This window comes from Melopsittacus undulatus, chromosome 8 (assembly GCF_012275295.1).
Source record: "Melopsittacus undulatus isolate bMelUnd1 chromosome 8, bMelUnd1.mat.Z, whole genome shotgun sequence".
NCBI classification, from domain to species: domain Eukaryota; kingdom Metazoa; phylum Chordata; class Aves; order Psittaciformes; family Psittaculidae; genus Melopsittacus; species Melopsittacus undulatus.
Window position 1 is genome coordinate 2,102,345 of NC_047534.1, and position 14,395 is coordinate 2,116,739.

At 45.0% G+C, this 14,395-nt stretch overlaps 1 protein-coding gene across 1 annotated transcript; it reads left to right on the top strand.

Moving 5' to 3' along the window:
- The first annotated feature begins 1,177 nt into the window (after positions 1-1,177).
- SSTR5 (somatostatin receptor 5) lies at positions 1,178-2,290 on the top strand. The gene has a single exon (XM_005145060.2). It carries the CDS (start codon positions 1,178-1,180, stop codon positions 2,288-2,290), a length of 1,113 nt encoding a protein of 370 aa, XP_005145117.1.
- The last annotated feature ends 12,105 nt before the right edge of the window (positions 2,291-14,395 follow it).

The following is a 14,395-nucleotide window of genomic DNA, read 5'->3' on the forward strand; positions in this document are numbered from 1 at the left end:
TTGGGTGGGTTTGAATCCAGACACATGCCCCCGTATTATTATGGAAACATAACTTTCAAGTGATGGGAATAAAGGTTGCTGGGCACATATGATTCCGTGATCCTGCTTGAGCACCTTCACCAGGGTCTTCTGGCCAGACATGGGTAAGGTCTAAGGGCAGACTAGTGTGTTGAATGTCCACTCTTATAGCAGATGCTTTCAACTTTTTATAGCAGAAAGCTTCATAAACACCTACTTAGACCGTGTTGAGACAAAGAATGTAAAATTATTCCTGTGATTCAAGCAAGCCACAGAAAGAGAGAGCTGGAAAATGTCAACCCTTTTCAGCTTGTCTGATGAAGAATATCCCGTCACCAAATCTGTTCAGCTGTGTCCTGAACCTGCCCACTGCAGTTTGGATTTCTTGAAGAAGAAAGGTGTTTCTCAGACAAAAAACACACTTTAGGATAAGAGGAGAGCTATTCAGAAACGCTAACAGAAGAACAGTCTTGAGAGGTGGAAAAGAAACAGCTTGCTCCTTTCCACTGTAGTCTCCATAGCTGCGTGCAATGTGGCCTGACCTGATGGAGAAGTGTTCCCAGACATGGTCCTTTCAATTTTGGAGTTCATTGGTGGTTTTTATTAGGGTTATGGAGGGGTTTGTGTCTTCACCTACACAACTGCCACTGTTTCCTGGGGGTTCTCAATTGGTTCTGCCAGGCAGTTAAGTGGCATTTGAAGATATCAAACTGAGACTGTTTCTATGTAAACAGGGGGACCTGTGATACATGTCAGTGGAGCTTCAGCTATGAAGAGCTGGGAACTGTCTTTGCGTTTGGGTTCTGGGTTTCCTGGCAGGACGCATGCTGTGTTACAGCCTCCCAGCTTCACAGCTACACCCAGCCCTGACCCTTGTGAAAATTAAACAGACACCACCATCTACTGGAATGAGCACTTGGGCTGTCTTGTGCAATTCCTTTTTCAGGCATTGATCTCATCACATGTGCTGACTGCATAATTCAGATGCAAATTCAGACTAGAGATAGACAGTTAAATGATGTCTTCCTTTAAGAACTTAGTCTACTTTGAATTCACTTTTTCTCTCCCTTTTTCCTTTATATTTTTCTTTCTAGGAACAAGATGCCCATGAAGTTTAATCTCTCTTAGCCTTCAAAGAGGAAACTGAGGAGTAAAAATTATGGATCCTCTATACTTTTCCAACACAGTTAGCACAGAAGCTAGTTCCAGCGATGTGAATTCCTCCCTGCTGATCAACGTGACGGAGAACGTGACACTCTCAGAGCAGCCCTCATTCAAATACATCCACAAAGTCCTGATTCCCATCTGTTACCTCCTTGTATGTGCAGTTGGACTCAGCGGCAACACGTTGGTCATTTATGTGGTTTTGCGCTATGCCAAGATGAAAACCGTCACCAACATATACATCTTGAATTTAGCTGTTGCTGATGTACTCTTCATGCTGGGCCTGCCCTTCCTGGCCACCCAGAATGCCATCTCCTATTGGCCCTTTGGCTCCTTTTTGTGCCGGCTGGTGATGACTGTAGATGGTATTAACCAGTTCACTAGTATATTTTGTTTGACTGTGATGAGCATGGACCGCTACCTGGCAGTAGTTCATCCCATCAAATCAACCAAGTGGAGAAGGCCCAGGGTAGCCAAGCTCATCAGTGTGACTGTCTGGACCTTCTCATTCTTAGTGGTGCTTCCAGTCATCATCTTTTCGGATGTGCAGGAAGACTTTCAGACCTGCAACATGAACTGGCCAGAGCCTGTCAACATCTGGTCAGCAGCGTTCATCATTTATACATCAGTCCTTGGTTTCTTTGGTCCCTTGTTGGTCATCTGCCTCTGCTACTTGCTGATCGTGATTAAAGTCAAGTCATCAGGGATCCGAGTTGGGTCTACGAGGCGCAGGAGATCAGAGAGGAAGGTGACCAGGATGGTGGTGATCATTGTGGTGGTCTTTGTGTTTTGCTGGCTCCCATTTTACATGATGAACATTGTAAATTTGATATTTATACTGCCAGAAGACCCCGTGTTGGTCGGGGTGTACTTCTTTGTGGTGGTTCTGTCCTATGCAAACAGTTGTGCTAACCCCATTCTTTATGGATTCCTTTCTGACAACTTCAAGCAGAGTTTTCAGAAAGTCCTTTGCCTCCGAAAGGGCAATGGTGTAGAGGATGGTGATCCCATTGAACACAGGCAAGAGAACAGCAGCCGCTTGCAGGAATCAATGTTAACCCAGAGAAATATTGAATTCAATGGACATATGCAGACTAGCAAGGTCTAAGGGCATGGTTGGGTACTGAAAAGCACTTCTAAACCTAGAAAACTTGTGGACTTAAAGGAAAAATGCATTCATAGCAAAGCTAAAATCTGGAGACCCACAGGCTCAAATGAATGTACATAGACTTCTCTCTCTTTGCCAGCTAAGAGTGTTATGGGCTATTCTGGGCTGTGTGAAACTCTCATGGTGTTCTGGCTAAGGCAGATGTGTGTTACCGCTTTCTGTACTCGAGAGAACTCATTTACTGGTACACACTTTCAGCTCTGTACTGCTTTGGTGATGCAAAAGAACACTAAACCTGTTTTAACTACCTTGTTAAGCTGAGTTTATGGCTGGTTTGCACTGCTGATCATTTGCCCTGATTGGCTCAAAGCAGAAAACAGCTCAGATAATATCTTTGGAAGTCTTCAAGGGGATCTCTTAGAAGAAAAACACTATTTCTTCAGAGGAAGTTTCGTACAAAAGAAGGCCACAGCACTGATCCTGAAATTGGGTATGAGCCATGGTTATAAAGTGCTGGGTCAGACACTTGCATTGTTTTACTGTCTTTAACCCATATAAGAGACTCGTAGCATTCAGGAATCTTTCAAAAACAGTGAAAAAGGATATAAAAGCCAGACTAGGAAACACTGTTGAAAGGATTCCATGTATTCATAATACTGTCACAACCAAACTGCATATAAAATGTAATGTGACCACTTTATTATTATGTAAGTGACGATGATTGTGAAGTCCTGGAAAGCTGTTGTGTATATTTATTGGTTCTGAATGTAAGTATGGACATGAATATAAACTGTATTTTCAGAAATTAAACAAGTTCAATCCCCTTCTGACTTCATGGGTTTACTAAGCACTGGCAGGCACTGAGCAAAACAGATGCAGTGCACTCCTTGATGCTCAAATCACAGTAGAAGCAATACAGTTTAGTGTGGTAGGGACAAGTACAGGGACCGTGGGGCTCTGCCCTCTTCAGACACCTAAAGGAGAGTCACTGTGCCTCATGGTGCTTGGGAGCTCAGTAGATACAAAGAAATCTAATGAATCATATGAGACCATATAGGTGGATGAAGGGAGCAAGAAACAGCATCCAGACCTGATTTCTGCATCTGATCTCAACCAAGCAACTTGCACTGTAAAGGGGGGGAGCTCTTCACAGACAAAAAGGAAGAAAGCAAATTAGATATTTGTTTTAATCCAGGCAGAAACTATTCTCTTTAGAAATCACTTTCTGCCACCACTGTCACCCACACTGGTCAAACAGGGCTTCTATAGGGAAATGGATGTGTATGTAACAGCCAGCAGGGCAGGGGGTACAAAAGGAGAGGGAATCTCAGCTGTCTTTCCAACCTTTGATGACCTTCTGTAGCATCTCTAAGGGATGTGGCTGAGCCCCCAGCACCAGCAGTAAATATCAGCCTGGTATTTGTACAAGCAAGGCAGCTTATTTAAATGACACTAAATAGAGTAGGATACTGACATGGTTCCCCCCCTCATGCAGAGTGCAGCCTTGGGGTGACTAAAGTGAGAGGCCCTGTGTTGAAATTACTGAAGATTTTGGGGTCAGCAGCCTTCAAAAATGAGATCCAGGCTGCATTAGAGCATTGCAAAGGCTCCTCAAGTTCAGCACAGAAAGCCTGAAGATGCTGTTTCAAAGCCGAGTTACCATTAACAGCTAGACCACAGTGGCTTGTTTCTATGAGTCCTTTAGGACTGAGGACTTCAGGACCGCCTGGGAGTGGAGACCTTCCTTTCTTCTCTGAACTGCCCTCAGGAGCTTGTAGTTCTCAGTCCAAACCCCATGCTGCCATGCAGGACAAAATCTATTCACATGTTGGGCCATGTGTGCCATAAGGTGCTGAAAGCAGGGCTAATTTGTTAAAACATATGGCACTATGGTTCTCCTTAAAATGCTCTGCAGAAGCAGCTAAATCCTGCCCTGAGGACCAAGCACACCAGGCAGGGCAATAGCCTAAGATAAATACTCAGGGCTTGAAACTGCTTACTCCTGATGCATGAACTCATAGGATGGATCAATTCTTACAGAAGTTCTTGCTCCTACCTGCTGTTGCTGTGTATATATGCACCATTTTCCTCTTCATGCCATCATACGTGGCAACACTCATGTTACGCTAGAATAAGAGTGCAAGAACTCACCAGATATAAAGAGAGACAAACATAGAATCATAGAATCAGAATAGTTAGGGCTGGAAAGGAACTTAAGATCATCCAGTTCCAACCTGATCCTTGGCTTGGGCCATTAGCAGGCACATTTAGGCTTCTCACAGAAGAAGGCTGCAGCCCACCTTCCATACCCCCTCACTATACCATGGCTGTTAATTCAGAATCACAGCACAACCAGGTCTACATTGATTAATTAAGTCATGCAATATCTATTATTTCCGGGATTATCAGGCTGTTCCAGGCATAAATCAACTCCCTTATCAGTTCTTGAGACATGTGGAGTAATTAGCACAGGCCTTTGTGTCATCTCTGCCAACTCCATCTGCACCCAGTTGATTAGCCAGAAGTTCTTCTCCAGTGACAGAATTAGCAAAACCCATTTTAGTTCACAGATCATTCTGCAAGCAGCAGTAATAATTAATGCTCACACAGAGGGAGGGTGCCCCATGCATGCAGCATTGGGAGCTCGCTCTGCAGAAGCACAGGGACACAGGACTCAAGGCAAAGTGTGTTGCTGAGTCCATCTATGGCATCATCCATCACTCAGCTGATCCTCTGGAGCACTGGCAGAATTAGAACGAAGAAACCAGGGGGTTGTTCACACCAATAGCTAAGCTGAGCAATGCTGGTTGCTATATTAGTATTTGCTATGGAAGCAGCAAGATAGATATGAGCAGAGAATAGCTGAATTGCCAGGGCAAGGTTTAGGAATTTGCCCCTGATGCTGTGAGACTGAGTCACTTCACTCCTTATGCACTAGTTTCTGTATCTGTAAAACTGGGAAGAAGGGTACTGATATTCATGCAGCGTTCAGCACTGAATGTCAGCACTGAAACATAAAAACCCCTTACAACTTGCTGTCTCCAAACTTACAGTTTGCTCCAGTGTACTTGGAGCTCTATAAAATCAGAGCTGGAAATCCTGGAGAGAGGCAATGCATCAGGGACCGGAGGGGAAGGGTGTCACTGCAGCCAGTCCTCACTGATGGTTTCCTAGGGCTGCCTGAGAAGGGCTGCTTGGTATCTCAGTCCCCCTTTCTAAGAGGAATCATTTTGTTTGAGGATTATGAAGTATTACTGATAACCCAAGCCAAGTGCATCCAACAGCCTCGAAAGCAGGAGTCCAACAGAAACCTTGATAGGCTTGTGACTGGCAGCAGCACCAACAGATTTACAATGTACAAGGAGCAACAGGCTCATACTAAGCCTCTTCTATTGTAAAATAACCTTGGACAGAGACCAGGGAACGGCTTAGGGGAGTTTTGAGTTGGGTATTGGTTTGCCAGAAGGCTGCTTGGAATAGAGATGGGGGAATCTGGAGGCAAGACAAATCCCCCAGCAGACTGACAGTGCTGGTTTGAGGACTGGCAGCAAACCCAAAATGTCCCTCCAGACATTTAATCCCAGGATCAGGCCCCCCTTTTAGGCATCTTTTAGATGAGGAGTATCAAACAAACACACTGTGAGTGCCACTTTAACACAAAACTCACGCTGATAGTGTATCACACACCTAGAGATTTAGCAGTATAGCAAGAAGCAGATGGAGGAATAAACTCCAAACCCAAATGAAATAGAAATCCTCCTCAGTGGATTAGGTAAGAACACTGAAGAATACTCAGAAAACCAACACTTGAGTAAAAATGGGCAGAGTTGACCTATTGATGATTTCTGGGTAACCTCTTCTGGGAAAAAGCTAATTCATTTCTAATCTCTCTGGCCATGGGAGAGAGCTCAAGAGGTGTGATAAATGAAGATCCAGAGTTTTATTGCTCTGTCATGTTAATCTAGTGCACTATCAGGAGACAGCAGTGTAACAATAATCTGGTGCATTAGGGATACTCTGCTTTCCTTTCCATTATCATTTTATAACATGCTGGAAAGAAAAGCCAACCGCATTTTGTGCTTTATAAACATTTATATTGTGCTAACAAAAGCATCATCTTCTACCACAGAGGAAGAGTTTCAGTGCAAACGAAGTGTATGCTCAGCAGAATTTCTCTGTTCTCTGGGTCAAAGTCAGGTCAGCATCATGTATTGTGTGGAGTTACCATGCGCTCATCTCCTGTGCTCTTTAGGCTTATGTTATAGAGATTATCTTCACTTTCCTCCTCCAGACAAAGTGTACAATATTTTGTATTGAATGAACCAAACCCCAAAGTCATTGGCACATTTTCTAGGCCTTATAAAGTCTTTTTATTCGAATTAATCCAACTGGTGCCCATGATGATAACTCTTAATCTGCTTTGGAAAGCCTGCCCAAGCTCATTTTAGCAGGTTGTTTCCACAGTCCCCACCTCCAAAAGGTCATATCCAAGCCTTGGAGCTTACTCCCACATGAAGATTGAACTGAAATGGAGCAAATCAGGGCTGATTCCAGTGTGAAATCAAATTTGCAGCCCGTGAGGAAGGTTATACCTTGCTAATCACCTGCTTTTCTCAATGATCCAAGTCTGATGCTCTGACCACAAGTGACAATCAGAAAGACACAAAGGATGCTGAAAAGCACGATCTATTTGCTGATCAAGCCAGGAGTCCTCTTTCCTTTGATTCTGAAAGACACTCATCTCAATAAAGCCCTGAAGATTAACTCCTTACAAGATAGAATGGCACCAGAATGTGGAAAACCTCAGAATTGCCTGAATTTCTTTGGTTACTCCCTTGACTTACAGCAGGGGAGCAGGACGTGGCTCCTATTAATTTGCCATAAGAAACATGTTAGAAACGTGTGCAGCATGTTCCCATGAGACTGAAAAAAAGCTTCCATTATAATGACTGATTTGTTTTCTCATTTAGAAAGAATCAACATTAATTTTATTTACTAAACCGACAGCAATGGTCACGCTCCAGTGAATGAATAAATGTGGGGTTGAGAAGGAATTCTTGTCTTGCAAACGCATTTCATTTAGTGCAATTTATTCCCATAAAAATAGAGGAGCTAATGAGGAAGGGATGAGTCTGTCCTGTCATGGACTCAGTGTGAAGATGAGCTTGTGCTTACTGAGCCAACTTAGGAATCCACACATCTTGTCTCACATCCTAACCTCTTTGGTGTGAGATAGGCTGCAATTCCCAAAGGTTTCCACCTGTAAAACTAACCCAGTGCTTCCTTTCTTATTATTGTCTTACACGGAAGAGAGATTTAAAGTCCCACCACAAAGTATGGTATCTGGTGCCAGCACCACAGAGATTACATCAGTTTTGTTGAAGTCTTGCAGGAATAGTTGCTTTTCATGGAAAAGAGAAGTTCTGGTACATCAATTTTGTGTCTCTTTGACATAAGTCTCCTGTCCCTCATTCAGGTAGGGGTTTTGCTGATAAAAGCTGTGATAGGTGGATAATCAGGGGGCTCTCATCAACTATGCATCTCCAGAAACTCTGCAGCTTGCTCTAAGCATTAATCTCTCCAAGAGGGACCACTCTGAAAGAAAATTGGGCTTCAGTGTGGCTCTCTTGGGGCAAAGAGCGTTGAATAGATCACACAAACGGGGCCTTGATGGGCCATAAAACATGTTAAGACCCCATCCACCAGTGGCATGGTGATGCAAAGCCTTGCCAAGCAATACCCCCAAGAAACCTGGGTAAGGGCACAGTGTCACAGATACCAGCCATGTGCAATAGTCACCAGCTACAGGACACCAACCACCAGACACAGTGACTAAGCAAATGCTATATGAGTCAGATAAATTCTCCAGCACTTCAAGGTTATATATGGATGGCATAGGCTAGAAATAATGTTCTCTTGTTACGGAGAAAACACAGGTAATTTGTACACAGTGACAGGAAAGGAGAAATGGAGTCTGGGTAAGGCCTTGGGAAATCACATCTTTGAAGCACACAAAGGTGCATTTCAGCATACAGCACCAAGCAGGGTCTTTGACATCCTGAATGCTGAAATAGTAATGAAACCCAAGGCTGTCTCAGTCCTTCTGTACTCAGACTTGCCCTTGATATATGCTCCCTCTTATCTGTCATGGTCCATGTTCAATCACACTCGGCCTCGTCTGCAATTTCCCTCCCTATCTCTGAGCCATGGGCACATTTCCTGCCCTCCGAGCAGACCTACGTGAGCAGGGTGCTGCTGTGCTTTGTGTCTTGAGGCATTTCAATCAGACCTCCTCTAAACCCCTACACTTTGAATTGAAAGGAAAGAAAACCAATCCCTCCTTTCCTCCTCCCTGAAAGTCTCAATATATCCAGGCACTTTTGGCTTTTATAAGAGGTTTTGCACCCAATGTCAATGCAGGTTTAACTTTCCAGCAGCCTATTTGGAGGTTTACTACCAGTCCTGTCTGTAGGAGCAAGATAACTCTCACTAACAGGGCCACAGCTCCCTGGGACCTTCAGTGGGTGAGTTATCAGCCTGCATCTGCCTGGCTGTACCGATGAGTGATTTCAAGGGGGATTCAGCCAGCACTCTATAACTAGCCATGCCTTATCTACATAGTATTGACTGATTTTATTCTCTGCCGGTTGCTAATGACTGGCAAATAAATGACTGTGCTGTGGAAATATAGAAGGGATTACAAAGTGGCAGCGTGATCTATGAGAAATATGTTGTTTCTGTTGCTAAAATAACATGAAAAAGGCAGGGATCTGGCTTTGCCAATTTTTCTTTATATATATATATTAAAAATGAAAGCATGCTCCTAATTTGAATTAGAGCATCTATTTCTGGTTAGATAGATTGAGCAGAGCACACTGCACGCTTTCAACTGGACTGAATCCTCTTCCTTTCAACCCAAAAATACAGTGCTGCCCCTTATCACAGGAGGCCAAAGCAACCAAGCCAAACTGTGCTTTCTCCTGCCCTTGAGGCGATTCAAAGTCACTTTGCTCAAGCCAACAGGCCTTGGGGTGTCACTGGAAGCTAAGCATGACCATCATCATCCCTCCTGCTGTTGGTGTGGTTTGCTGATGCAACCCAGCCCCCTATTTTGGACAAGTCTTGACCTGAAAGTGTCCACACCATCTTGCTCAGTGTAATGTAACTTTTGCTATGGGGCTAACTCTGGAATTGCCCATTTTCTTGTGCCCTAACATAGAGGAGATGCAATACAGCAAAACAAGATATGTTATGGTTTGTACCCCAAAATCCAGAGTTTTGCTGGGTTCCTGACACACTTTCTCTCTTTAAGGATGTAAAGCACAGGAAGGACAATAGAATCTAAGATGAGAAGGTGAATATTGCTCTGGCCAGACCTCACAGCAGGGATCACAGCAGCTTCATGGGCAGCTGAAAACAGCAGGAGTTGCTGGCATGTACTCACCATGGAGCAAGATCAATCTTGCACTGCAGCCCAGGTGAAGGGAAATGATGCTTCCTTTACATGGCACAGTCCCTCTAACCTTCCAGGAATCAGGAACATGCTCTGGGAAAAGAGAATCAGGGATCAACTTGACCCTAGCCTTGCTTTGGTTCCTTTTACTGAGTTACAACAGCTGCAGATCATCCTCAATTGCAGCACTGAGGTAATGACCAGGAAAACAGAAGCTGACAGTGAATAATGACTCTGGATGTCAAAAAGCTGAAAGCATCAAATAGAGCTGAAGCCTTTTAACTAATGCCATAGACATCAGAGGTACCTGGTTTCTGGGGCAAGCTGTGATGCCTCTTCCAGTCAGACCTTTCCCTATCACTGTGACCTCTTTGCCTTCCAGGCATTTCAGTGAAGGCCAAAGGTATTGAGCATGATCAATGACTGTCTCTTTCCATTTAGCAGAATGGTGATGGTGAATAAATGCTACCTGCAATTAGGTCATCCCTTTAATTAATTAAACTATTAAGGAAACAATTAAGAGAGGGGAGCTTGGTTTGAGGGGTGGAAAGTAACTGAGACTTTTCAGCCATCTGTGGCTGGGTGACTTTTGCCAGCTGATGCTTCTAATGGAAGCAATTATGCATAACTCAGTGAGGGAGAAAAGGGCTTGCAGAATTAAATGGATGGCAGTAAGGAGCAGGGTCATGTCTACAATGATGGATGAAGGGGAAAGGGTATACTGGGATAAAGAGAAGGTTCTTGCAGATATTGTCAGTGGCTGAAACCAAAGAAGAGTGTTTTCAGCTCCAGATGCCATTCAGTTCAACACTGGAAAGAAACCTGGCTTTAGACCTTCCCCTCTTCCTCCATGATCTAGTTTCCCCCAAGCTAAAAAGGATGTTGACCCAATATAACCATTTCCCATGTTGGGTGATGAAGGACAAGATCCCTCCTAGAAGCTCAGGTATGGAAGGTGGCTACAGATATTCAAGCCTATGGCAGTCAGGTATCCCAGGCTTCAGGACTACTGCTAACACAGGCTTCCAAAGGCTGCCCACTTAGGAATAGAAATAGATTGTTAATTTCTGTTTTCCCCCATAATGACAGAACAAAAGAGAACATATTTCTTTTCTGTGGTCACTGTTAATGGTTTCAAGCTGGGCTACAGCACTGAAGTGCTCCTGTCCAGCCCAAAGGCATTTATATGCATCCACTGCTCTCTTCAGCCTTTTCCTCCAGGACAAGCAAGATTTATGCTCTGAAGGATGATGAGAGGAGGCATATTATTAATCATGAAATCCATCATCTATCCCGAGAAGCTGATGGAAGAGGTCCTACAGAGATGCTAACACTGTATTTGCCAACTCCTGAGATTGCTCCCAGGAGCCTGATTTGCCTTCACTGGTTGGCAAAGTGTGGGCATGTGAAGTGTCTGCCTGCACTAAACACAGCTGCCACAGGCTATAGAACAAGAACAGGGGTGTCCTGCTGGGATTGCAGCCCCACAGCCCCTTGGGCCACCCACAGCTGCTCAGAGGTTGGCCTTGGTCCCATCTCCCCTGCCTGTCTCCAGTTGGCAGCAGGGGATGCAGCTCCCTGGTGCTGGAGCAGCTATGGGGAGCCCTCCATAGCCCATTTGAGTCCAAATCAGACAAATCAGCAAAGACTTAGTACTAAAACACTCACCCGGACTCAAACGGGCTCACAGGGTTTGTTTTTATCATGTGTGCTATTCTCCACATTTAGCAGTTAATAAATCAGTGTTATCACAGCTTTCAGATACGCAGTAATGGTGATGGATAGACACGCTCTCCTCCACTCTTGTTTTGGGGTTTGCTTTGGGGGTTTTTAACCCATTTCTGAATATTTCCTTGGGTTTTCTCCCTTTTGATCATGCACTAGAGTCTGGCTGAATGCTTGAAGTCTCTGCATGGTGAATCAAGCTCTGGCCTCAGGCTGCATCCATGCAGATCAAAAACAGCAGGAAAACTATCTAAGACTTTCAAGAAAGGCCCTGAGGTCAGTGAAGGGGAGTGGATCATGGGAATTTCAGCAAAATTTGGGGGGGTTGTGATAGGGGGACTCATGGGCTGGCACTAACTCGGGGGCCAAATAGGGTAAAAACAAGATAGAGCCATCCTATGAGACTTCAGACCACAGACTGCACTCAGAAGGAGGTGTAAGGGGAAAAGACAGAGGTGCAGACTGCTCTGGCACCACTGTACAGTCCTATCTAAGGTCTAAATTAGCAAGTACAGATGCGCAAATCCAGCTTGGCTGGCCGATGACAGCAGTTTCACATTTCTGGTTGATGTTGGTGTCACTACTGATTTACAGCAGTACTTTTTCACTAATCCTGGTGAAAAGCCAACTAGTACCAGGCATGCTCATTGCTGCAGTGCCTGGGCACCAGCAACAGTGCTCCTTCATGCCAGACATGTCCATGTCCATGTGCAGACACAGAACAGGGTCCCTCAGGTGATGGAAGGATCATGGCACCCTGCAGAGCAGAGCAGTGCTGCTGTGTTCCTGCACTTAGCCAACGTCAAGAACTATTTGGTCTTTACTTGAAAGAGATGCAGATGAGAGGGGATGTGATGAGAGCTGGGGATGGGGGTGAGACAGGCAGTTCTGAGGACTCCTGCCGCTTGTACACGTCTCAGGTTTTCATCTTCCTTTCTCTGTCTCCACACAGCTTGTGATTAACATCAGCAGCCTTCCATCAGCTCATTCTGTATGTGCATAGTTTATGGTGAAGCATGTCTTGGATTCTAGGTAACAAAATAGGAATGACTAAAGCCCTCTGCCTCCTAACTCAATAGAGAAGGGGCTTTTCTCCACCTAGGAACCCCCAAAACAGCCCATCCCTCCTGTTTTCTCTGATGCCTTTCTCTGACCTCTGACAGGACAAGGGGGTTGCAGCATTTGGGCACCGGATTTGGGGCAGGAAAAGCAGCTATTGAAGGCAGTGTTATACAGTTCTAGATGCTCACAAGTGGGAACTGAAGCCAGTGAGTGTGGTTTCTGATGTATACATCCAGCAGTGAAGCCAACAGACAGCTCAGCATGTGTGGGAGTCAATCTGGAGGGTGTAGTGTATGGCTGGCCAGATGATGCCTGAAAACCCAGCTGACAGGCACTGGCATGGATATATGAGTGCTTGTGGATTTTACCAGCCACTTATCGTGGCTTGATTTATGACTTCAGCCAGGACCATCTTCTGCCTTGGAAATAAAAAGGACTTTAATAAATGAAGATGTATAGGAAAGAATTAAAACCTGGCATCGCATTAACAGAGCAAAGATTAGTTCTCTCCTTCCTCTGTAGAATTTGAGCTTATTTGGAATTCACCCAGAAAAGTTTTATCAGAAGGGAATAGTGAGACACCTGAAAAAATAGGATGATAGAACTGAGACCCAATAAGGGGATGCAGAGGTTGTGCTGCCCCATGCTCTTGTGCAGGCACAGATGCTGGCTCAGTCTCTCTAACCCTTGTACAGAGCTCTCTATAAGCTACAGCCTGAGGAAGGGCTGACACAGGCAGTAGTTATACATGTGTGCTGGGGCTCCTCATTTTGCATCCTTCCTACCAGCAGTCACAGCCTTGGGGAAGCATCAGACATCAATCGGCCAGTTCATTGGGAACCCCAAGTGTGGAGCTGTATTCCAAACCTGCTATTGCCTGGGCTTTGAGTGTGCAAAGCTGTTGTGAAAACAGCTGCCTATGTCTATGCCTAAGTGTGCTTTGGGGAATAAGAGGAAGAAAACTGCTTTTTTTCCCCTTGTAATGTTTGCCTTCTAACAGAATAGGGAGATATAAGCTGGGTTCCCTCCGGCATAGCAATACACCTGATACCATCCGCTACTGCAGGGAGCAAGCTCATTCTTGCATTATCCTAATGGTGGAAACTGTCAGCCCAGCTTTGATTCACTTTCAGCCCTGTTTCCTTTGGTCCCAAGTCAACATTAATCTTAATTACGTCTCCGCTAACAAGCCTCTAAGAGTTTATTAAACAGGCTTTTGTGTTCCCTAATTGAAAATCTCAGCACAAAGCATTTCAGGCTGCTTTGACAAATGGATACAGGAGGCTGGTGGAGGGAGAGGGACAGGGGCATCGTTCCTATCGCCACCAATCCACTCACCAGCTGCTGCTGGGAGCTGATGGGGGAGCTGGGAAGTTGGTCCCAGATACAATGGTCCTCTTGGGAGGACAGTGGTATCTGGAAGTCCGCTTGTGGAAATGCCTTTTGTACACAGCCAGCCACATGAGACTGTTCAATATCTCTAAATACAAAGTGCAGGATGCTAGGAAGCATGTGTGTGCTGTGATTCACACAGAATGGATTTTGTTGGAAGGGACCTTGAGGCTCATCTAACTCCAGCCCCCAGAATTGTGTCCCAGATCCTGTGACTTCTAACAGGAGCAGTAATGTCCTGCAGGGAGCTGAAGTCTTTCTTCTAGTGACAGGAGATTTCTTGACTGCACTCGCTTTGCCTTTCCTGCAGGTCAGAGTCCCAGACACCCACAGGCATTCCCACACCTTCCCCCTGCTCTAGCATCTCTCCTGCAGCTTCAGCCTTTTCTTCTATTCCTCTCATCCTTGTACCTGTCTCACCTCCATCTGATTTCTATTGTGTCTGTCCTCCCCCTTGGAGGGATCTATAGACC